The sequence below is a fragment of the Heptranchias perlo genome, chromosome 39 (assembly GCF_035084215.1).
Source record: "Heptranchias perlo isolate sHepPer1 chromosome 39, sHepPer1.hap1, whole genome shotgun sequence".
NCBI lineage: Eukaryota > Metazoa > Chordata > Chondrichthyes > Hexanchiformes > Hexanchidae > Heptranchias > Heptranchias perlo.
In genome coordinates, this window is record NC_090363.1 from 11,559,879 (window position 1) to 11,585,000 (window position 25,122).

The window sequence follows — 25,122 nt, forward strand, 5'->3', positions numbered from 1 at the left end:
CCTAGCTCGTCGGGCAGGAACCTGACGGGATCGGGTGACTTTAATGGAGAGTAAAATCGGGTGTGGTGTGAAACTGGTGTCAATCCCGCCAGTTTCCCGATGGGCGGTTTAGGTTAAAATTGCCCCCAGAATCTCAGCCAAGGCTCATGTGTGTTCACGAGCAACACAGCCGAGTTCCCGGAGGGCGAATGACATCACGGATGGCGGAGGACAGAAAATTGAGGCATAAATTTTTTTTTAAATGTGGAAGAAAAGTAAGAACCTTTCCTTATAGATTGGGAGGTTACCAACAGATGGAAGCAGACAGATCAATATCCAAAGCTGAAAAGTTGTTTATTGCAAACAATGTTACAATTTGCATTTCTAGAAATACTCTTCCTATACTGAACTGTCATGAAAAAAATCGCAGGCAGTAACATCACTACAGTATTATCAATGTAAATATGTAATTCAGGCATTTATATTTCACTTAATCTAGACATTGCACACTTATGTTCCACTTAATCTAGACATTGCACACTTATATTCCACTTAATCTCGATATTGCACACTTATATTCCATTTCATCTAGATATTGCACACTTATGTTCCACTTAATCTAGATATTGCACACTTATATTCCATTTCATCTAGATATTGCACACTTATGTTCCACTTAATCTAGATATTGCACACTTATATTCCATTTCATCTAGATATTGCACACTTATGTTCCACTTAATCTAGATATTGCACACTTATATTCCACTTAATCTAGATATTGCACACTTATGTTCCACTTAATCTAGATATTGCACACTTATATTCCACTTAATCTAGATATTACACACTTATGTTCCACTTAATCTAGATATTACACACTTATGTTCCACTTAATCTAGACATTGCACACTTATGTTCCACTTAATCTAAAACATTGCACACTTATATTCCATTTAATCTAGACATTGCACACTTATATTCCACTTAATCTAAAACATTGCACACTTATATTCCATTTAATCTAGACATTGCACACTTATATTCCATTTAATCTAGACATTGCACACTTATATTCCATTTAATCTAGACATTGCACACTTATATTCCATTTAATCTAGACATTGCACACTTATATTCTATTTAATCCAGACATTGCACACTTATATTCCATTTAATTATAAGCAGACAATATGCTCCCACGCTTACAGAATATTATTCAATGCAACAAAATACTGTCTTCTGTTGCACAATATCGCATCTGATTGCAAGACATTATTATCTGTGCTCTAATGACGATAGCTTGTAAATCAATGAACAAATACAATCGCAAATATTCTGGTAATTAACACTTTTTAAAAAAAAAACATTCGACTCATGCAATGCAATTCGGAAAATTCTATTCGTGGGTCCTCCGATATATTTACAAATTGCCCAATTTATTAATTTCATCACGTGCAGGAAAACTGCAATCAAACCCACAATTACTCAACAAGATTCCCAACATTAGGAAATACAAATGCAATTTTCAAAAAATTAGTGAACTAAGCAGTGAAATTTTTTAATATCAGCAATTGTAATTTTTTTAAGTTGTTCTAATTGAGAGATGGAAATTTACATAGAATTACATGGAATTTACAGCACAGAAACAGGCCATTCGGCCCAACTGGTCTATGCTGGTGTTCATGCTCCACATAAACCTCCTCCCTCCCTACTTCATCTCACCCTATCAGCATATCCTTCCATTCCTTTCTCCCTCATGTGCCTATCTAGCTTCCCCTTAAATGCATCTTTGCGATTCGCCTCAACTACTCCATGTGGTAGCAAGGGACAAAGGGCATTTTTTTCACTTTTGATATTTGATATTTAAAGGGAAAATTTGCAGGGCTATGAGGAAGAAGCTGGGGCAGTGGGACTAATTGGATAGCTCTTTCAACGAGACGGCACAGGCACGATGGGCTGAATGGCCTCCTCCTGAGCTGTAAGATTCGATAATTCGACATTGCGATCACCCCCATATCAGAAATAAAACCGCCCAGGCCAAAGCAAAGTGTACTCACTGTCCTATCAATGCACCTTAGAGCCAAACTCAGAGGCGCATCACAAAATGTAACGTTGCCATTTTTTTTACAACTACTAAAGGGTTAAATTATGAGGTCAGGTTGCGTCGACTTGGCTCGTATTCCCTTGAGTCTAGAAGATTAAGTGGTGATCTAATTGAGGTGTTTAGGATGTTAAAAGGGTTCGATAGGGTGGATACGGAGAAACTATTTCCTCTGGTGGGGGAAATGAAGAACGAGGGAGGGCGCAATCTTAAAATTAGAGCCAGGAGTGAAATCAGGAAGCACTCCTTCACCCAAAGGGCAGTGGGAATCTGGAAGTCCCTTCCCCCAAAAAGGCTGTGGATGCTGGGAGACAATTGGAACTTCCAAGACTGAGATCGATAGATTTTTGTTAGGTAAGGGTATCAAGGGATAATGGAGCAAAGGCGGAGTTAAGATACAGATCAACCATGAATTGACTGAATGGTGGAACAGGCTCGAGGGGCTGAATGGCCTGCTGCTATGTTAAACGCGTAAGGTAATGAGTCTCAGTGAGTCCGCTTTACAGCTAGTATAGAAATAAGGATACAGTTCCTCAGTGAAGTTATCAATGAACGTGAAGAGGTGGGACATGTCATCGGCATTGTAAAAGGACACTTGTCCTCCCTGGTAGTCCAGGTAAACTCCGATCTTCTGGGGCCTGACGCTCAGGACCAGAGGGCTGTGAGACGAGGTGAGAGCCGCATACTCCTCGCCACTCCGTCTTATGGCCCAGACACCAGCCTTCGGTCTTGGCGTGAAGCTTTTCTTCCTGCTCACGGATTCCTTGGCCACCCCCACGATCCAGTCCCTGTTCATCTTCACCTCCACCTCCCAGTAGATCCTCCCCGACCTGAATCCCTCGGAGGCCAGGACGCAGAGGCAGAGGCTGAACCTCGTCGGCTCCCTCGAGACTTGCTTCCAGCTCCCGGCTCGCAGGCGGCTACAATCGGCGGACAGCTCGAGGCGCGGGTGCGCGGTTTTGGGATCTAGAAGCAGCGGTGCTGGGACTGGAGCAAATAACATTCAAATTTGGTGCTAGTCAGGTGGATGCTTTGAAAGGCACTTCATCCCAGCAGATAAGGGCGGGTGATATTGGACGTGGTAGATGAAATCGCATTTGCCGCCTGTTATACAACACGCCAGACAAGTGCCAGGCAATGACCATCTCCAACAAGAGAGAGTCTAACCACCTCCCCTTGACATTCAACGGCATTACCATCACCGAATCCCCCACCATCAACATCCTGAGGGTCACCATTGACCTGAAACTTAACTGGACCAGCCATATAAATACTGTGGCTACAAGAGCAGGTCAGAGGCTGGGTATTCTGCGGCGAGTGACTCACCTCCTGACTCCCCAAAGCCTTTCCACCATCTACAAGGCACAAGTCAGGAGTGTGATGGAATACTCTCCACTTGCCTGGATGAGTGCAGCTCCAAGAAGCTCGACACCATCCAGGACAAAGCAGCCCGCTTGATTGGCACCCCATCCATCACCCTAAACATTCACTCCCTTCACCACTGGCGCACAGTGGCTGCAGTGTGTACCATCCACAGGATGCACTGCAGCAACTCGCCTAGGCTTCTTCGACAGCGCCTCCCAAACCCGCGACCTCTACCACCTAGAAGGATAAGAGCAGCAGGCACATGGGAACAACACCACCTGCACGCTCCCCTCCAAGTCACACACCATCCGGACTTGGAAATATATCGCCGTTCCTTCATCATCGCTGGGTCAAAATCCTGGAACTCCCTTCCTAACAGCACTGTGGGAGAACCGTCACCACACGGACTGCAGGGGTTCAAGAAGGCGGCTCACCACCACCTTCTCAAGGGCAATTAGGAATGGGCAATAAATGCCGGCCTCGCCAGTGACGCCCACATCCCATGAACGAATGAAAAAAAACACTCGCTATTCGGTGCTACTGCAGTCAATTGGGGGGTAATTTTAACCTAACTCACCGGGCAGGAATCCCATGGAATCGGGTGGAAAGCCGGTTTTACATCCTGCCCAATGTTGACTTCAAGGGAGAGTAAAATCAGGGCGGGGTGTAAAACCAGCGTCGCCCCCGATCCCGTGGGTTTCCCGACGAGCGAGTTAGGTTAAAATACCCCCCCCCCCACAATGGGGCTGAATATCAGGAGGGGGGTATAACAGGCAACCAATGCGATTCCGGGTGTTTTGCGTCCCCACCCCACCCCCAGAATCCCCACCCGTGAATGCGAGCGGATTTATAAATAGGGCACAATTGACGTTCAGCTCAACCGCCACAATCAAGGCACCCATTGGGATGATGTTTGGCGATTTAAATCAGTAGCAAAGAAAAGCTCTGGTCCCGAACTCTGGGAGTGAAGGGGTCAAGAACGCGAGTTCAAATCCCACAATGGCAGTTTGAGAATTTTATTCAGTTTAAAAGAAAATCTGGAAATAAAGATTTGGTTTTTGTATAAGTGACCATAAAGCTGTCGGATTGTCGTCAGAATCCAACTGGTTTGCCAACGTTCTTTCGGGAAGCAATCCTGCCGACCTTACTCGGTCTGGGCCAATACTTGACTCCAGTCCCACACCGAAGTGGTTGACTCTTAACTGCCCTCTGAAGTGGCCTTGCAAGTCATTTAGTTGTATGGGGATGGGTAATAAACAGCGGACAACCAGAATGAATAATTTTGAGGCCTAGGCTTTTAGTTTAGATGAATTAACGACTCCGTTAAAATATTTGGAAAAGGAAGAGACAGCTTGCATTTATATAGCGACTTAAACATAGTAAAACGTCCCAAGGTGCTTCACAGGAGCGATTATCAAACAAAATTTGACACCGAGCCACACAAGGAGATATTAGGACAGGTGACCAAAAGCTTGGTCAAAGAGGTAGGTTTTAAGGAGCGACTTAAAGGAGAGAGGTAATTTCAGAGCTTAGGCCCTAGGCAGCTGAAGGCACGGCCGCCAATGGTGGAGCGATTTTTTTTTTATTATTCGTTCACGGGATGTGGGCGTTGCTGGCAAGGCTGGCATTTATTGCCCATCCCCAGCAAGATTTTTACAACTGAGTGGCTTGCTAGGCCATTTCAGAGGGCAATTAAGAATCAACCACATTGCTGTGGGTCTGGAGTCACATCTGGAGACTGGGTAAGGACAGCAGGTTTCCTTCCCTAAAGGACATTAGTGAACAAGATGGGTTTTTATGACAATCTGGTAGTTTCATGGCTATCATTACTGATACTAGTATTTTAATTCCAGATTTTTATTTAATTAATTGAATTTAAATTCACCAGCCGCCGTGGTGGGATTTGAACTCATGACTCTGGATTTTAGTCCCAGCCTCGGGATTACTAGCCCAGTAACATAACCACTACGCTACCGTACCCCACATCGGGGATGTGCAAGAAGTCAGAATTGGAGGAGCGCAGAGATCTTGGAGGGTTGTAGAGCTGGAGGAGGTTACAGAGATAGGGAGGGAGTGAGGCCATGGAGGGATTTGAAAACAAGGATGAGAATTTTAAAACCGAGGCGCTCCCAGACCAGGAGCTAATGCAGGTCAGTGATCACAGGGGTGATGGGTGAACTGGACTTGGTGCAAGTTAGGATATGGGCAGCAGAGTTTTGGATGAGCTCAAGTTTATGGAGGGTGGAAGATGGGAGAGCATCGGAATAGTCAAGTCTCGAGGTGCCAAAGGCATGGATGAGGGTTTCAGCAGCAGATGAGCTGAGGGAGGGGTGGAGACGGGCGATGTTACGGAGGGGGAAGTAGGCGGTCTTGGTGATGGAGAGGATACGGGGTCAGAAGCTCATCTCAAGGTCAAATAGGACAACAAGGTCGCGAACGGTCTGGTTCAGCCTCAGACAGTGGCCAGGGAGAGGGATGGAGTCGGTGGCTCGGGAACGGAGTTTGTGGCGAGGACAAAGGACAATGGCTTTTGTCTTCCCAATATTTAATTGGAGGAAATTTCTGCTCCTCCAATGTTGGACAAGCAGAGTGACAAATCAGAGGTAGTGAGGAGTCGAGGGAGGCGGTGGTGAGGTAGAGCTGGGTGTCGTCAGCGTACGTGTAGAATCTGACGTCGTGTTTTCGGATGATGTCGCCGAGGGGAAGCACGTAGATGAGAAATAGGAGGGGGCCAAGGATAGATCCTTGGGGGACTCCAGAGGTAATGGTGCAGGAGGGGGAAGAGAAGCCATTGCAGGAGATTCTCCGGCTACGACTGGATGGATAAGAACGGAACCAGGTGAGGACAGTCCCACCCAGCTGGACGACGGAGGAGAGGCATTGGAGGAGGACGGTGTGGACAACCGTATCAAAGGCTGCAGACAGGTCGAGAAGGATGAGGAGGGATAGTTTACCACGGTCACAGTCACATAGGATGTCATTTTGATAAGGGCCGTTTCAGTACAGTGACAGGGGTTTGGAGGGGTTCAAACGCAACACATTTCATGTCCCTGGGATGTCCTCAAATCACTTCACAGTCAATGAAATACTCTTTGAGGTGAATTTGCTGTTGTTTAGTCGGCGAATGGGGGCAGTCAATATACACCCAACAAGCTCCCACAAACAGAACTGAAGCAAATAACCAATTGATTTGTCATTGGTAGTGGTTGAGGAGCAAATGCTGGTCAGGACACTGGGAGAACATCCACATCTTGGAATCGTGCCGTGCGATCATAAATCCAGCGGGAATACCATAATTCCAGATAGTCAATAGTAGTTTCCAGCTCCAATTCCTATTTCTAGCTATTTTTGAAGTTTCTGCCAATTTTGAAGGGATTGGATTGAATTCCCCACAGATTTTAATCTTTTCCAGAGCTTCTGGGCTCAATTTTAAATTTAAATTGCGGGTGCGTTGGGGGCAGGGGGGAGGCTGCGAGAATTGCAGAAATGCGGACCGGGTTCGGAAGCCGGCCCCAACCGGCCGACTTCCCAGTTCCCCACGGACGCACCTGTGTCCAGAAGTCCCGTCGGCAATTAAAGCCGATGGGATGATAGTTAAAGAACCAAATATACCTCATTGAGGTACTCAAGGCTCTTTACTTGTGACATATTAGGTAGTTAGAACGATTTTTTAACTTACATGGGCGGCTTTCCCACCGCTTCTGATTCACGCCTGGTGAAACCAGGGCCAGATCAGGCAAAAATAAACAAAATAAATCAACTAACCATTGCACAAAATTAAAACACAAAATCAACCTACCTTTCCACCCTGCTCTGATATCCACAGAATGTCTCCCTGTCCAATCACCCCCTCTTCGCCCCCCGATCTCCCCCTCTTCCCCCTGATCTCCCCTCTTCACCCCCCCAATGTCCACTGATCTCCCCCTCTTCACCCCCCTGATCTCATCCTCTTCTCCCCCGATCTCCCCCTCTTCACATCCCCAGATCTCCCCCTCCCACCCCCCCCCGATTTTGTCCTCTTCATCCCCCCCGATGTCCCCCCGATCTCCCCTCTTCACCCCCCGATATCTCCCCTCCCCCTACCGACCTTCCCATCTCCCCCCACGACCTTCCCATCTCCCCCCACCGACCTTCCCCTCTCCCACCGACCTTCCCCTCTCCCCCGACCGACCTTCCCCTCTCCCCCCACCGACCTTCCCCTCTCCCCCCGCTATGAGATATAGGGGGGGGCAATTTTAACCTAACCCGCCCATCGGGAAACTGACGGGGATCGGGTGCAACACTCGGCCTGATTTTACTCTCTGTTGAAGTCAAATGTTGACGGTCACTTTTGCAACTATAATCATTCCCCACTTATGTCAACAGAATAAGGCCCAATTTTACCTGTAGTGATGGTTTTCAGCATCCGTCTCCACGCCATATACTGCAAAGGTCCATTGAATTCTCCGAGATTCAGAGCAGCAGAAACCCTCACGGGATTCTGATAATTGATGCCAGACCTGACCAAACATTGAAAATTGTTTAATTTTAAAGGTCGTGTTATGAAACGCACTGTGGGTAACTGTAACTTTGGGCGACGGGTGTAGAACAGGCTAGAGCGAACCGGCCTCCAGTTATAGACCCCGGCCGATTTTGCTTTACATTAACGGAACGGAATATCAGACGGGGGGTATAACAGGCCCAGGTCCAATTTCACACTCTTTGCGTTTCAAGCCATTAACTATTCTCGCACGATTTAAAAGCACGATTACTTTCGGTGAAGAAGAGATTACTTTTGGTGAGTGGGTGGGAAGATACGTATCTGTGAACAGGAAAGACAGGTCAACATTTTGGGTGCGGCGCCTTGGTCAGAAGTGAATTCTGGAAGATAGCCAAGTCTCTTAATAGGACTGCAAAAGTGGGGAGAGGAAGGAAGAGAGAGTGAGTGAGAGAGAGAGAGAGAATGGGCTGAATAGGTTTTATTGAAAATTTGGAAAGAAATGGAAAATGTTGGAGCAACGGCAACAATAACTTCATTTATATAGCGCCTTTCATATGGTAAAATGTCCCAAGGCGCTTCACAGGAGCGATTATCAGACTAAATTTGACACCGAGCCACATAAGGAGATATTAGGACAGGTGACCAAAAGCTTGGTCAAAGAGGTAGGTTTTAAGGACTGTCTTAAAGGAGGAGAGAGAGAGGCGGAGAGGTTTAAGGAGGGAATTCCAGAGCTTAGGGCCTGGGCAGCTGAGGCATGGCCGCCAATGGTGGAACGATTAAAATCGGGGATGCGCAAGAGGCCAGAATTGGAGGAGCGCAGAGATCTTGGAAGGTTGTAGGGCTGGAGGAGATTCCAGAGATAAGAAGGGTGGCAAGGCCATGGAGAGACTTGAACACAAGGATGAATATATAAGTTAAGTATACATAAAGATAGGACGCACCGTTTAATTGTGGACTCCATACCCTAGAACGAAAACAGAAGGTAATGTCAGAATTAAACTTCCACAGGGAGATGAACGGAAACTGTGAAATTTACAATTAATAATTATTTCAATATTAGACAAATCTGTTCTCATCTCATTGCTTTGAAACAGATTTAAGTGTTAACTGAATGAAAGTGAACAACTGATCTCAAGTCAGATTGGGGAGTAATGTTGACTTTGTGCGATAGTGTAAAATGGCCACTTGCAAATCCGATGTATAAGAACATGAGAATTTTTTTTTATTATTCGTTCATGGGATGTGGGCGTCGCTGGTGAGGCCGGCATTTATTGCCCATCCCTAATTGCCCTCGAGAAGGTGGTGGTGAGCCGCCTTCTTGAACCGCTGCAGTCCGTGTGGTGAAGGTTCTCCCAAAGTGCTGTTCGGAAGGGAGTTCCAGGATTTTGACCCAGCGACGATGAAGGAACGGTGATATATTTCCAAGTCGGGATGGTGTGTGACTTGGAGGGGAACGTGCAGGTGGTGTTGTTCCCATGTGCCTGCTGCCCTTGTCCTTCTAGGTGGTAGGGGTCGTGGGTTTGGGAGGTGCTGTCGAAGAAGCCTTGGCGAGTTGCTGCAGTGCATCCTGTGGATGGTACACACTGCAGCCACAGTGCGCCGGTGGTGAAGGGAGTGAATGTTTAGGGTGGTGGATGGGGTGCCAATCAAACGGGCTGCTTTGTCCTGGATGGTGTCAAGCGTCTTGAGTGTTGTTGGAGCTGCACTCATCCAGGCAAGTGGACAGGATTCCATCACATTCCTGACTTGTGCCTTGTAGATAGTGGAAATAGGAGCAGGAGTAGGCCATACGGCCCCTCGAGCCTGCTGCGATATTCAATCAGATCATGGCTGATCTTCAACCTCAACTCCACTTTCCCACCCGATTCCCACATCCCTTGATTTCCCTAGAGTCTAAAAATCTATCCATCTCAGCCTTGAATATACTCAATGACTCAGCGTTCACAGCCTTCTGGGGTGGAGAATTCCAAAGATTCACAACCCTCTGAGTGAAGAAATTCCTCCTCGTCTCATTCTTAAATGATCGATCCCTTATCCTGCGACTATGCCCCCTAGTTCTAGACTTTCCAGTCAGGGGAAACAACCTCTCCGCCTCTACCCTGTCAAGCTCCCTCAGAATCTTACATCTTTCAATGAGATCATCTCTCATTCTTCTAAACTCCAGAGAGTATAGGCCCTTTCTACTCAACCTCTCCTCAATGGCCCACCCTCTCATCCCAGGAATTAATCCAGTAAACCTTCCTTGCACTGCCTCTAAGGCAAGTATATCCTTCCTTAGATTAAGGAGACCAAAACTGTAAGCTGTACTCCAGGTGAGGTCTCACCAAAGCTCTTCATCCAAGTCATTAATAAAGGGCGGCTGATCCGATATCGCCCAATGTACACTATTAGCCAAAGTCACTGCGTTTTTGTATCCTCAATAGTTTCAGCCGTGGCTCAGTGGGTCGCACTCTCAGAATCAGAAGGTTGTGTGTTCAAGTCCACTCTAGAGACTGGAGCATAAAACCTAGGCTGATATTCCAGTGCGGTACTGAGGGAGTGCTGCGTTGTCGGAGGTGCCGTCTTTTGGATGAAACGTTAAACTGAGCCTGTCCTGTCAGGTGGACGTAAAAGATCCCATGGCACTATTTCGAAGAAGAGCAGGGGAGTTCTCCCTTCCCCAGTTTATCCCTCAACCAACACCACTAAAACAGATTACCTGGTCACTTTTTTCACTGCTTGTGGCATCTTGCTGTGAGTAAATTGGCTGCCGCATTTCCTACATTACGACAATGACTACACTTCAAAAAGTACTTAACTGGCTGTGAAGCACTTTGGCCGTGAAAGGCACTAAAGAAATGCGAGTTCCTTTCAATAGGCTGCGTAACCAAGAAATACAGCACAGGTCCTTGGGTGATAATTGGTATACTGTGTACAGTTCAGGTCACCATACTACAGTGGGTCCATCTTTGAAGAGGACACGGGGGGGATGGTGGGAGAGGGAACCAAACTGATACGGTGGAATATGCAGCTGGGTTGGGAGGAGAGACTTTGGTCGCTGGGAACATTTACGCTGGGAAAAGAGCAGCAGGCACATGGGAACAACACCACCACGTTCCCCTCCAAGTCACACACCATCCCGACTTGGAAATATATCGCCGTTCCTTCATCGTCGCTGGGTCAAAATCCTGGAACTCCCTTCCTAACAGAACTGTGGGAGAACCTTCACCACACGGACTGCAGCGGTTCAAGAAGGCAGCTCACCACCACCTTCTCAAGGGCAATTAGGGATGGGTGATAAATGCCAGTCTCGCCAGCGACGCCCACATCCCATGAACAAATTTTTAAAAAAAGGGTGGTTCAGGGCAGATCTTACAAAGGTTCAGAACATTAATGAGTCTAGGCGAACTGATCCCTCATAAATTATTAAGCGCCGCTACAATCTCTGTAACCAGGAGATACGGGTTTAAACTCAGAAAAGGGAAGGTGAAAAGACAATTTAGATTAAGGTGGCAAAGCAATGGGATAGTTGGGATCATTTTGACTTTTGGCGATAGTGGTGTAACGGGCAATATCGGATAGGCCGCCCGTTCTACACCTGGCCAATGATTCTTATTTCTATTAACTTCAACGGAAATAAAAATCGGGAGAGATGTGAAAACAGGCTGCTGACTTGCCATCACCCATTTTATACTATCGCACAAATTAAAAGATCTACCTATATGTTGCACAATGCTGGTTAACGTCTCTGCTCTATAACAGGTTCTTGTGTTCAGAGAATGGACAGCCCGTTCCTCGGCTGCACATTTCATATTGAATTCAGTGTACAAAACACACAGCTACTGCCTCCTGATAAGAATTTGTTTTTGGATATCATTAACCACTCCGCAAACAGTCGGCGATTTTTCAGGCTCGCACAGACCCAGTCACATTAAGGTGTGCCACTTTCTTTAATTGTACGGTATATCTAGGCTGAAATCTGAAACAGAGTAGTTACTTTCCAATCGTTTGGTTCCTGACCCTTTCTTACTTAACTCCACTTTCCCGTCCGATCCCCATATCCCTTGATTCCCCTAGAGTCCAAAAATCTATCGATCTCAGCCTTGAATATATTCAGCAACTCAGCATCCACAGCCCTCTGGGGTAGAGAATTCCAAAGATTCATAACCCTTTGAGTGAAGAAATTTCTCCTCATCTCAGTCCTAAATGGCCGACTCCTTATCCTGCGACTATGCCCCTTAGTTCTGGACTCTCCAACCAGGGGAAACAGCCTCTCAGCATAACATTATAAAGAAAGAAAGAACTTGCATTTATATAGCACCTTTCACGTCCTCAGGATGTCCCAAAGCACTTTACAGCCAAGGAAGTAGTTTTTGAAGGGTAGTCACTGTTGTAATGTAGGAAATGCGGCAGCCAATTTGCGCACAGCAAGATCCCACAAACAGCAATGAAATAATGAATCTGTTTTAGTGATGTCGGTTGGGGGATATTGGCCAGGACTCTGGGGAGGACTCCCCTGCTCTTCTACCAAATAATGCCGTGGGATCTTTTACATCCACCACCTCATCCAAAAGACATCACCTCCTCCAACAATGCTACACTCCCTCAGTACTGCACTAGAGTGCTAGTCGGGATTATGTATTCAAGTCTCTGGAGGGGGATTTGAACTCACAACTTTCTGACTAGAGGCAATAGGGCTACCATTGAGCCACGACTGACACCTGATTGGCTGTGTAGCTCTAACACATCATCAGGATGAGCAACTAGTATTGGCATTAGCCCCTTTTAAGTTTGTGATTAGTGGTTTATTTACGATGTAGGCAGATTGAGTAGAATGGGTCCATATTCTCTGGAGTTTAGAAGAATGAGAGGTGATCTCATTGAAACGTATAAAATCCTTAGAGGGCTTGACAGGGTAGATGCTGAGAGGTTGCTTCCCCTGGCTGGAGAGTCTAGAACTAGGACTCATAGCCTCAAGATAAGGAGTCAGCCATATAGGACCAAGATGAGGAAAGATTTCTTCACTCAAAGCGTTGTGAATCTTTGGAATTGTCTACCCCAGAGGGCTGTGGATGCTCAGTCGTTGAATATATTCAAGAATGAGATCGATAGATTTTTGGACTCTAGGGGAATCAAGGGATATGGAGATCGGGCAGGAAAGTGGAGTTGAGGTCGAAGATCAGCCATGATCTGATTGAATGGCGGAGCAGGCTCGAGGGGCCTTACGGACTACTCCTGCTCCTATTTCTTATGCTCTAATGTTAATACCTGTAGCAATTCCGTCTCTTGTGCGGCCAGCCTGCTCTGTATGTCGCTTATTGTTTGGTTAATAGAGGCAGCGTCCTTTGAAATTTTCATCATATTCTCCTCTATTTTTTGTGAAATGACCTTCTGCTTCTCCTCAAGTCTTGCGATCAGGGCTGCCTCTTCGTTCCTGAGAAACTGCTGCAGCTGAGCAAACTCAGAGGTGATATCCTCCCGAAGGTTTTCGACGTATTTCTGTGGAAATCAAGTTTTCTTTTATTACGGACAAATAGCAATAGATTCGTTTTATTGGCAGAAAGGCCCCAGTGTCGAGCATGTGTTGAGTTATTGCAAAGAAATTAGAGAAATAATGGGAAAGAAGGTTTCAGTCATTGTAGCAGAAACTAATAGCTCCCCAGTTACTTTACTCAGGGTGATCTTGGACCAGTAGTCTGGTGTTTGATACTTTTTTAAAAATTCGTTCATGGGATGTGGGCGTCGCTGGCGAGGCCGGCATTTATTGCCCATCCCTAATTGCCCTTGAGAAGGTGGTGGTGAGCCTCCTTCTTGAACCGCTGCAGTCCGTGTGGTGAAGGTTCTCCCACAGTGCTGTTAGGAAGGGAGTTCCAGGATTTTGACCCAACGACGATGAAGGAACAGCGATATATTTCCAAGTGTGTCACTTCTTAAAGGCGACAACAGCTCCCCCATTCACTGTAATCCACGAAATATCCGAAAGCATCATAACTGACGATTTCAAAGTTTGCAGATGAAACGAAACTTGGAAATGTAGTAAAGAGTGAGGAGGATAGTAACAGGCTTCAGGAGGACGCAGACAGACTGGTGAAATGGGCAGCCACATGGCAGATGAAATTTAACACATAGAAGTGTAAAGTGATGCATTCTGGAAGGATGAATGAGGAGAGGCAATAAAGGGGGTGCAGGAACAGAGAGACCCGGGGGGGGGGGGTCACACGCATCTTTAAAGGTGACAGGACAAGTCGATAAAGATGTGAAAAGAGCATTCGCGATCCTGGGCTTTATAAATAAAGGGATAGAGTACAAAAAGCAAAGTAGTTATGCCAAACCTTCATTAATCACTGGTTAGGCCTCAGCTGGAGCATTGTGTCCAGTTCTGGGCACCACATTTTAGGAAGGATGTCAAGGCCTTGGAGAGGGTGCAGAGGAGATTTACTAGAATGGTACCAGGGATGAGGGACTTCAGTTATGTGGAGAGACTGGAGAAGCTGGGGTTGTTCTCCTTAGAGCAGAGAAGGTTGAGAGGAGATTTAGTAGAGGTGTTCAAAATGTTGTGGGGTATTGCTAGAGTAAAAACAGAGGAACTATCTCCACTGGCAGGAGGGCACCGGAGGACACAGATCTAAGATAATTGGCAAAAGAACCAGAAGGGAGATGAGGAGAATTTTTCTTACGCAGCGAGTTGTTCTGATCTGGAATGCGCTGCCTGAAAGGGCGGTGGAAGCAGATTCAATAGTAACTTTCAAAAAGGAATTGGATAAATATTTGAAAAGGAAAAATAATTGCAGGGTTAAGGAGAAAGAGCAGGAGAGCTCTTTAAAAGAACCGACACAAACACGATGGGCCGAATGGCCTCCTCCAGTGCTGTAACATTCTAGTAATCAAGTAGTGCCAATATTAGGTTTGAAAATGGCAGAGTAAGAGGAGACTGCAAGGGAGCTCCACAATTCTGCGATCCTGGGGAAAATACGAATAGGAAGCAATGCAGTTTGTCTTGATTTCATCCTTGTGGTACCCAGGGAGAGGGATGTGGGCGGATTGAGAGCTTAAGAGAGAAATGAAATGAAGCCAATGGAAATGAAAATCGTGCGGTTTCCATGTTGCAAGTTGAAAATCGACCCACTTTCTCTCGTGCCCTATCCTGGAGTGTTAGAGGAGCATTGGCAGTGATGGGAGCAGTGTCTGGGTCTCTGTGACAGATTTTGATGCACCAGATGTTGAGGGGAAAAGCAGCATTCGGCGAGCAGGTTGGGAAATGGCTTTTCCCGCAACGAGGCAAACAAATTTCCCGCTGGAGACTTGGAAAGATATTTGGCCAGCGCCAAATAGTCACAGAAGCGAAACAGGCGCGCACCAAATACAGACAAAGGCGCACGTTACCCGGCCATTAAAAAGCCAAACCGTAAGCGGCCCATCACCATTTTCCACGCCCGCGTTCGCTGTTGCCTGTCTGAGCCACTCCGCAAATCTGTCTGTTGGCAGTTCCGTGATTCAGGGGTAGAATTTTACCATGGCGTTCTCGGGATAGCAAGGACCCAGCCGTCTTTTACATCATTTCTATTTAAGTCTTTGGGGGTGAATTCGGACGTGGGCCGGGGATTCGAAACAGGCGGAATCACTTTTGGCGCCTGCTATATCACACGCCCGACATTCAATACGGGGTTGGGCGTATAACAGGCTACCCATGCGATAACATCTGCTTTGCAGCCCCCACCCATGTCAAATTTGTCCCCCTTTCATTTTAGGGATTAAACCACAGCAGATGAAATGCAAAATTAGTGTTGACACCAATAAAACCCAGAAACCTCAATGCCATCATTTAATAGTTAAAGCGTTCTGTTTTACTCCTTCCGACATTGTTTTGCTGATTAAATGTTATGTTTTCTCACTACCAAGACCTCAGGACGTCCCAAAGCACTTTACAGCCAATGAAGCCCTTTTTGATGTGTAGACACTGTTGTAATGTTGGGAAACGAGGCAGCCAATTTGCGCACAGCAAGATCCCACGAACAGTAATGTGATAATGATCAGATGTTGGTTGAGGGATAAATTTTGGCCAGGACACCAGGGAGAACTCCCCTGCTCTTCTTCCAAATAGTGGCCGTAGGATCTTTTACGTCACCCCCGAGAGGGTAGACGGAGCCTCGGTTTAACGTCGCATCCGAAAGACAGCACCTCTGACAATGCAGCACTACCCGCAGTGGGACCTGACCCCATGAGCTTTTGACTCAGGGGCGAGAGTGCTACCCACTGAGCCATAGCTGCCCCTGTAGAAAGAATTTCGTCCTGTTCATGGACTCCCAGTCGCTCCTCAGTACTAATGATGTTAGGAATGAACCAATGTCATCTCACTGATGCTAAGTGTATCCTTCACTGAGGAGAAACCTTCCCTCCCATCCCTAGTGAGGTTTACCTTCTGTTTCAATAATTCAAATTCACATCCTCGGTAATGTGTTGCTAACATTAAATCGGACCTGGGCGGCGGACACAAACCAGAAGCATTTGCTGTCCGTTACACCACACACCCGATATTCCGTTCTACTGAAGTCAGCGGAACGGGGCAGGGCCTATAACGGGCGACCGATGCAATTCCACCTGTTTTGCGTCTCCCCCCACTCCATGTCCAGTTTAATCCCCTTTATACTGCCTCACCGCTGGAAAGTCAAACATCTCACCTTCAGTTCCACTTGGTTTGCTTCCTCTTCACCCTGGCATTTGTAAAGGTAATCCTTTTGCTTCTGAAGAGAATCCAGCTTAATTTGCAACTTTTCCTGAAACAAAGTGAAGGCAATTAAACCAAGATGTTGATGAGGGGGAAACTGGACCTGAGCGGAGGCATAAAACGGCGGGTATCGCATCAGATGCCCATTATACACACCGCCCCATATTCAGTCCCACTGACTTCAATAGAGGCCGATGCAATTCTGCCTGCTTTGCATCCCATAATTCCACCCCGGTGAGCTCACTACAGTCAGAATGTTTGCGGATATTTCGATGCGCTGACAGAGCGTTTAGATTAAATCTCAGGTTTCAATAATGGTGCATCTTTAATAGAGGGATTACCTGATAAAATCGGGTCAATGAAGTCAATGGAAATGAACCTCGGGCGGGGTGTAGAAGGGACAGCTGATGCGGTACCACCGGTCCTGCACTACCATCTAAGAGAAGCGGCTACCCCGTAACGTATAAGGAAAATTGGGAGAGGTGTAATGTATAAGGAAAATTGAGAGAGGTGTAATGTATAAGGAAAATTGGGAGAGGTGTAATGTATAAGGAAAACCGGGAGAGGTGTAATCTATAGGAAAATTGGGAGAGGTGTAGAGTATAAGGAAAATCAGGAGAGGTGTAATGTATAAGGAAAATCAGGAGTGGTGGAATGTATAAGGAAAATCGGGAGAGGTGTAATCTATAGGAAAAGCAGGAGAGATGTAGAGTATAAGGAAAATCAGGAGAAGTGTAATGTATAAGGAAAATCGGGAGAGGTGTAATCTATAGGAAAATTGGGAGAGGTGTAATCTATAGGGAAATTGGGAGAGGTGCAATGTATAAGGAAAACCGGGAGAGGTGTAATGTATAAGGAAAATCGGGAGTGGTGTAGAGTACAAGGAAAATCAGGAGAGATGTAATGTATAAGGAAAATCAGGAGTGGTGTAATGTATAAGGAAAATTGGGAGAGGTGTAATGTATAAGGAAAACCGGGAGAGGTGTAATCTATAGGGAAATTGGGAGAGGTGTAATGTACAAGGAAAATCGGGAGAGGTGTAATGTACAAGGCAAATTGGGAGAGGTGTAATGTATAAGGAAAACCGGGAGAGGTGTAATCTATAGGGAAATTGGGAGAGGTGTAATGTACAAGGAAAATTGGGAGAAGTGCAATGTATAAGGAAAATCAGGAGTGGTGTAATGTATAAGGAAAATTGGGAGAGGTGTAATGTATAAGGAAAATTGGGAGAGGTGTAATGTATAAGAAAAATTGGGAGAGGTGTAATGTATAAGGAAAACCGAGAGAGGTGTAATGTATAAGGAAAATCAGGAGAGGTGTAATGTATAAGGAAAATCAGGAGTGGTGTAATGTATAAGGAAAATTGGGAGAGGTGTAATGTATAAGGAAAACCGGGAGAGGTGTAATCTATAGGGAAATTGGGAGAGGTGTAATGTACAAGGAAAATTGGGAGAGGTGTAATGTACAAGGAAAATTGGGAGAGGTGTAATGTATAAGGAAAACCGGGAGAGGTTAATCTATAGGGAAATTGGGAGAGGTGTAATGTACAAGGAAAATTGGGAGAGGTGCAATGTATAAGGAAAATCAGGAGTGGTGTAATGTACAAGGAAAATTGGGAGAGGTGTAATGTATAAGGAAAACTGGGAGAGGTGTAATGTATAAGCAAAACCGAGAGAGGTGTAATGTATAAGGAAAATCAGGAGTGGTGTAATGCACAAGGAAAATTGGGAGAGGTGTAGAATATAAGGAAAAGCAGGAGAGATGTAATATATAAGGAAAATCGGGAGAGGTGTAGCGCAAAACCAGGTGGCCAATTCGATATCGCTGTTTCTCCAGGGGTTTCACTGACTAGAGATCGGTGGACCCCATGGAAATTCTACCCCAACACATTTACAATTTCTCCAGAAATAGTAAGCAGATGAAACCTCCTTGAATCCATGCACAGTATCATTACTGACAGTGCATCGGCACTGCAGCTAGCTATATTTCCAATTTAAGCTAAGCAGCATCCTCTCCCATTGAACCGCTGAGAGTGCCTGACTGCGGGTATACAAGGACTGGCCTACACCGCACAGCAACAGTTAAATGGGGTGTAGGCTCAATTTCAACCTTGGCCGTTAGTGTATAATGATCGGTATCAAATTGGCCACCATCTACGTGTCCCGCCCGACAGATTGGCTCTGCTTCAAATTTACACTACGGCTTTAGCAGAAACTGTTGTTGTGTAAATGCACACTTGATCACGAGAGCAACTCTTGTTCGAGCTCATTCAAAAGAAGCCCAAATTTCCAACTGACTGACTCTTGTTCACTGTCAGATGATAGGTGGCAGTTATCTTTTGACAGAGTAATTCCTCAATGTAATTATAAAACCTATATTTCCACCAAGAACTACTGTTATAACAGTGACTACACTTCAAAAAGTACTCCTTTGGCTGTAAAGCGCTTTGGGGCGTCCTGAGGTGGTATATAATTGCAAGGTCTTTCTCTTTTTTTGGAAGACGAGCAAGGCAGTTCTTTGGGTGTCCTGGCCAACGTTTCATCCCTCAACTAACACCACCAAAATAGATGTCCACATTCATTATCATCATTGCTGGTTGTGGGATCTTGCTGTGCCTACATAATAAACACGATTGCACTTCAAAGGCAATTTCTCTGGCCCTCAAGCGCGCTGAGACCTCCCCAAAAAAACGTGGAAGGCCCTTTATAAAGTCTTTTTTGTCTTATTTTGTACCTTGTAGAGGGCGGTGACCTCCTTCACAGAACTGATCGGCTTGCCCCTGCGGCCAGCCACTGCTTGCTCAGCCAATGCCTCGGGCTGCCCCTGACCAGAGAGAGCCACCCTGTCCTCGATAAGGCTGAGAATCCGCTTCCGAGCCCTCGCCACCCTTTCCGACACTGACCGATTGGGTCTCACGCTTCTATGGCGAAACTCCTCCTTGCACTGAGGGCATGGGAACTGTCCCGTTAATTCCTCCCAGTACTGCAGGATGCACGACCTGCAGAAGCTGTGCCCGCACTGTGTAGTCACCGGGTTTGTGTAGAAAGCCAAACAGATGGAGCAAGTTGCTTCACTCATCATACTTTGCATTTGATTTCCAGCAGCCATTCCACCAGCAACAAAAAAAAAAGGGCTCGACCGATTTCTAACTTTCGATTTCGCACCAAGTGAGGAAGTGCTCGGGTGGGCGGAGTTCGCCTCCTCTCTAATTTTACTATTGGGCCAGAAATCGGGAACTTGCTCCCTTTGGTTGGCAGGGAGTTTGTCAGCTCTGAGTTAAAAGGACTCCAATCAATGAAATCATTCAACATTACACACCGACCCAACTGGAATAAAAACACCAAAAGATAAGCTGAAAAATACAAGCCCTACTTTTTAAAAGCGCCATGACTGTCAATGAAACAATAAAACATTAAATTTTAAAAATGTGGAATGTTATATTACACTTATTTTAATATTTTTTTATCATTAAAACGTTTTCAAAAAAATTAAAACACTTTTTATAGTTTTAACTTCTTTAAGTTTCACTAAATTAGATCATTGGCTTGGCTTTTTATAATATGTTCATTTTTCATTTAAACTAACAGAAGTTAACTGGAAAGGAGTGATTTCTAGTTGCTTGCTTGTGGGCGTGGCTTCTCCTGACAGGTTCTGTGGGCGTGGCTTCGCCTGACAGGTTCTGTGGGCGTGGCTTCTCTTGACATGTTCTGAGGGCGTGGCTTCTCCTGACAGGTTCTGTGGGCGTGGCTTCTCTTGACAGGTTCTGTGGGCGTGGCTTCTCCTGACAGGTTCTGTGGGCGTGGCTTCTCTTGACATGTTCTGAGGGCGTGGCTTCTCCTGACAGGTTCTGTGGGCGTGGCTTCTCTTGACAGGTTCTGTGGGCGTGGCTTCTCCTGACAGGTTCTGTGGGCGTGGCTTCTCTTGACATGTTCTGAGGGCGTGGCTTCTCCTGACAGGTTCTGTGGGCGTGGCTTCTCTTGACAGGTTCTGTGGGCGTGGCTTCTCCTGACAGGTTCTGTGGGCGTGGCTTCTGTTGACAGGTTCTGTGGGCGTGGCTTCCCTTGACAGGTTCTGTGGGCGTGGCTTCTCTTGTCAGGTTCTGTGGGCGTGACTTCTCTTGACAGGAAAATGTTTTTTATTCGTTCACAGGATGTGGGCGTCGCTGGCAAGGCCGGCATTTATTTCCCATCCCTAATTGCCCTTGAGAAGGTGGTGGTGAGCCGCCTTCTTGAACCGCTGCAGTCCGTGTGGTGACGGTTCTCCCACAGTGCTGTTAGGAAGGGAGTTCCAGGATTTTGACCCAGCGACGATGAAGGAACGGCGATATATTTCCAAGTCGGGATGGTGTGTGACTTGGAGGGGAACGTGCAGGTGGTGTTGTTCCCATGTGCCTGCTGCTCTTGTCCTTCTAGGTGGTAGAGGTCGCGGGTTTGGGAGGTGCTGTCGAAGAAGTCTTGGCGAGTTGCTGCAGTGCATCCTGTGGATGGTACACACTGCAGCCACAGTGCGCCGATGGTGAAGGGAGTGAATGTTTAGGGTGGTGGATGGGGTGCCAATCAAGTGGGCTGCTTTATCTTGGATGGTGTCGAGCTTCTTGAGTGTTGTTGGAGCTGCACTCATCCAAGCAAGTGGAGAGTATTCCATCACACTCCTGACTTGTGCCTTGTAGATGGTGGAAAGGCTTTGGGGAGTCAGGAGGTGAGTCACTCGCCGCAGAATACCCAGCCTCTGACCTGCTCTCGTAGCCACAGTATTTATATGGCTGGTCCAGTTAAGTTTCTGGTCAATGGTGACCCCCAGGATGTTGATGGTGGGGGATTCGGCGATGGTAATGCCGTTGAATATCAAGGGGAGGTGGTCAGACTCTCTCTTGTTGGAGATGGTCATTGCCTGGCACTTATCTGGCGTGAATGTTACTTGCCACTTATCAGCCCAAGCCTGGATGTTGTCCAGGTCTTGCTGCATGCGGGCTCGGACTGCTTCATTATTTGAGGGGTTGCGAATGGAACTGAACACTGTGCAGTCATCAGCGAACATCCCCATTTCTGACCTTATGATGGAGGGAAGGTCATTGATGAAGCAGCTGAAGGTGGTTGGGCCTAAGACACTGCCCTGAGGAACTCCTGCAGCAATGTCCTGGGGCTGAGATGATTGGCCTCCAACAACCACTAACATCTTCCTTTGTGCTAGATATGACTCCAGCCACTGGAAATTTTTCCCCCTGATTCCCATTGACTTCAATTTACTAGGGCTCCTTGGTGCCACACCCGGTCAAATGCTGCCTTGATGTCAAGGGCAGTCACTCTCACCTCACCTCTGGAATTCAGCTCTTTTGTCCATGTTTGGACCAAGGCTGTAATGAGGTCTGGAGCCGAGTGGTCCTGGTGGAACCCAAACTGAGCATCAGTGAGCAGGTTATTGGTGAGTAAGTGCCGCTTGATAGCACTGTCGATGACACCTTCCATCACTTTGCTGATGATTGAGAGTAGACTGATGGGGCGGTAATTGGCCGGATTGGATTTGTCCTGCTTTTTGTGGACAGGACATACCTGGGCAATTTTCCACATTGTTGGGTAGATGCCAGTGTTGTAGCTGTACTGGAACAGCTTGGCTAGAGGTGCAGCTAGTTCTGGAGCACAAGTCTTCAGCACTACAGCTGGGATGTTGTCGGGGCCCATAGCCTTTGCTGTATCCAGTACACTCAGACGTTTCTTGATATCACATGGAGTGAATCGAATTGGCCGAAGACTGGCTTCCGTGGTGGTGGGGATATCGGGAGGAGGCCGAGATGGATCATCCACTCGGCACTTCTGACTGAAGATGGTTGCAAATGCTTCAGCCTTGTCTTTTGCACTCACGTGCTGGACTCCGCCATCATTGAGGATGGGGATGTTTGCAGAGCCTCCTCCTCCCGTTAGTTGTTTAATTGTCCTCCACCATTCACGACTGGATGTGGCAGGACTGCAGAGCTTTCATCTGATCCATTGGTTGTGGAATCGCTTAGCTCTGCCTATAGCATGTTGCTTCCGCTGTTTAGCATGCATGTAGTCCTGAGTTGTAGCTTCACCAGGTTGGCACCTCATTTTTAGGTACGCCTGGTGCTGCTCCTGGCATGCTCTTCTGCACTCCTCATTGAACCAGGGTTGATCCCCTGGCTTGTTGGTAATGGTAGAGTGAGGAATATGCCGGGCCATGAGGTTACAGATTGTGCTGGAATACAATTCTGCTGCTGCTGATGGCCCACAGTGCCTCATGGATGCCCAGTTTTGAGCTGCCAGATCTGTTCTGAATCTATCCCATTTAGCACGGTGGTAGTGCCACACAACACGTTGGATGGTGTCCTCAGTGCGAAGATGGGACTTCATCTCCACGAGGACTGTGCGGTGGTCACTCCTACCAATACTGTCATGGATGGATGCATTTGCGACAGGTAGATTGGTGAGGACGAGGTCAAGTAAGTTTTTCCCTCGTGTTGGTTCGCTCACCACCTGCCGCAGGCCCAGTCTAGCAGCTATGTCCTTCAGAACTCGGCCAGCTCGGTCAGTAGTGGTGCTACCGAGCCACTCTTGGTGATGGACATTGAAGTCCCCCACCCAGAGTACATTTTGTGCCCTTGCTACCCTCAGTGCTTCCTCCAAGTGGTGCTCAACATGGAGGAGGACTGATTCATCAGCTGAGGGAGGACGGTAGGTGGTAATCAGCAGGAGGTTTCCTTGCCCATGTTTGACCTGATGCCGTGAGATTTGATGGGGTCCAGAGTCAATGTTGAGGACTCCCAGGGCCACTCCCTCCTGACTGTATATCACTGTACCGCCACCTCTGGTGGGTCTGTCCTGCCGGTGGGACAGGACATACCCAGGGATGGTGATGGAAGAGTCTGGGACGTTGGCTGAAAGGTATGATTCTGTGAGTATGGCTATGTCAGGCTGTTGCTTGACTAGTCTGTGGGACAGCTCTCCCAATTTTGGCACAAGTCCCCAGATGTTAGGAAGGAGGACCTTGCAGGGTCGACTGGGCTTCGTGTTTTGCCGTTGTCGTGTCCGGTGCCTAGTGGTCCGATGCCGGGTGGTCCGTCCGGTTTTATTCTTATTTATGACTTTTCGTACCGAGAATTTACAACTGAGTGGCTTGCTTGGCCATTTCAGAGGGCAATTAAGAATCATCCACATTGCTGTGGGTCTGGAGTCACATGTAGGCCAGACCGGGTAAGGACGGCAGGTTTCCTTTCCTGAAGGACATTAGTGAACCAGATGGGTTTTTACGACAATCCGGTAGTTTCATGGCCATCATTACTGATACTAGTATTTTAATTCCAGATTTTTATTTAATTAATTGAATTTAAATTCCCCAGCTGCCATGGCGGGATTTGAACTCGACTCTGGATTTTAGTCCAGGCCTCTGGATTACTAGTCCAGCAACATAACCACTATGCTACCATACCCTCAAAATGTGAGGTTATGCACTTTGGCAGGAAAAATCAGAGAGTAAGTTATTATCTTAATGGCGAGAAACTGGAAAGTACTGCAGTACAAAGGGATCTGGGGGTCCTAGTGCAAGAAAATCAAGAAGTTAGTATGCAGGTGCAGCAGATGATCAAGAAGGCCAACGGAATGTTGGCTTTTATTGCTAGGGGGATAGAATATAAAAACAGGGAGGTATTGCTGCAGTTGTATAGGGTATTGGTGAGACCGCACCTGGAATACTGCATACAGTTTTGGTCTCCATACTTAAGAAAAGACATACTTGCTCTCGAGGCAGTACAAAGAAGGTTCACTCGGTTAATCCCGGGGATGAGGGGGTGGACATATGAGGAGAGGTTGAGTAGATTGGGACTCTACTCATTGGAGTTTAGAAGAATGAGAGGCGATCTTATTGAAACATATAAAATTGTGAAGGGGCTTGATCGGGTGGATGCGGTAAGGATATTCCCAAGGATGGGTGAAACTAGAACTAGGGGGCATAATCTTAGAATAAGGGGCTGCTCTTTCAAAACTGAGATGAGGAGAAACTTCTTCACTCAGAAGGTAGTAGGTCTGTGGAATTTGCTGCCCCAGGAAGCTGTGGAAGCTACATCATTAAATAAATTTAAAACAGAAATAGACAGTTTCCTAGAAGTAAAGGGAATTAGGGGTTACGGGGAGCGGGCAGGAAATTGGACATGAAGCTGAGTTTGGATCGGTCAAGGCCCTGTGGGTGGCGGAGCGGGCCCAGGGGCTGAGTGGCCGGGTCCTGCTCCTACTTCTTGTGTTCTTTAGATTTGAGGTTAGGATCAGATCAGCCATGATCTTATTGAATGGCGGAGCAGGCTCGAGGGGCCGATTGGCCTACTCCTGCTCCAATTTCTTATGATCTTATGTTCTTATGTGGGCGTGGCTTCTCTTGACAGGTTCTGTGGGCGTGGCTTCTCTTGACAGATGCTGTGGGCGTGACTTCTCTTGACAGGTTCTGTGGGCGTGGCTTCTCTTGACAGATCTGTGGGCGTGACTTCTC

The 25,122-nt window shown here is 46.8% G+C and overlaps 1 protein-coding gene across 1 annotated transcript; it reads right to left on the bottom strand.

The window, feature by feature from the left end:
- Positions 1–334: 334 nt before the first annotated feature.
- Positions 335–19,759, bottom strand: LOC137305239 (E3 ubiquitin-protein ligase TRIM39-like). Its single transcript, XM_067974084.1, has 6 exons — positions 19,366–19,759; positions 16,586–16,681; positions 13,176–13,406; positions 8,870–8,892; positions 7,832–7,947; positions 335–3,070 (listed from the first exon to the last, which is right to left on the bottom strand). The coding sequence occupies exons 1-6, from the start codon at positions 19,738–19,740 to the stop codon at positions 2,547–2,549; spliced, it is 1,365 nt and encodes a 454-aa protein (XP_067830185.1). The 5' UTR covers positions 19,741–19,759; the 3' UTR covers positions 335–2,546.
- Between the last annotated feature and the right edge of the window lie 5,363 nt (positions 19,760–25,122).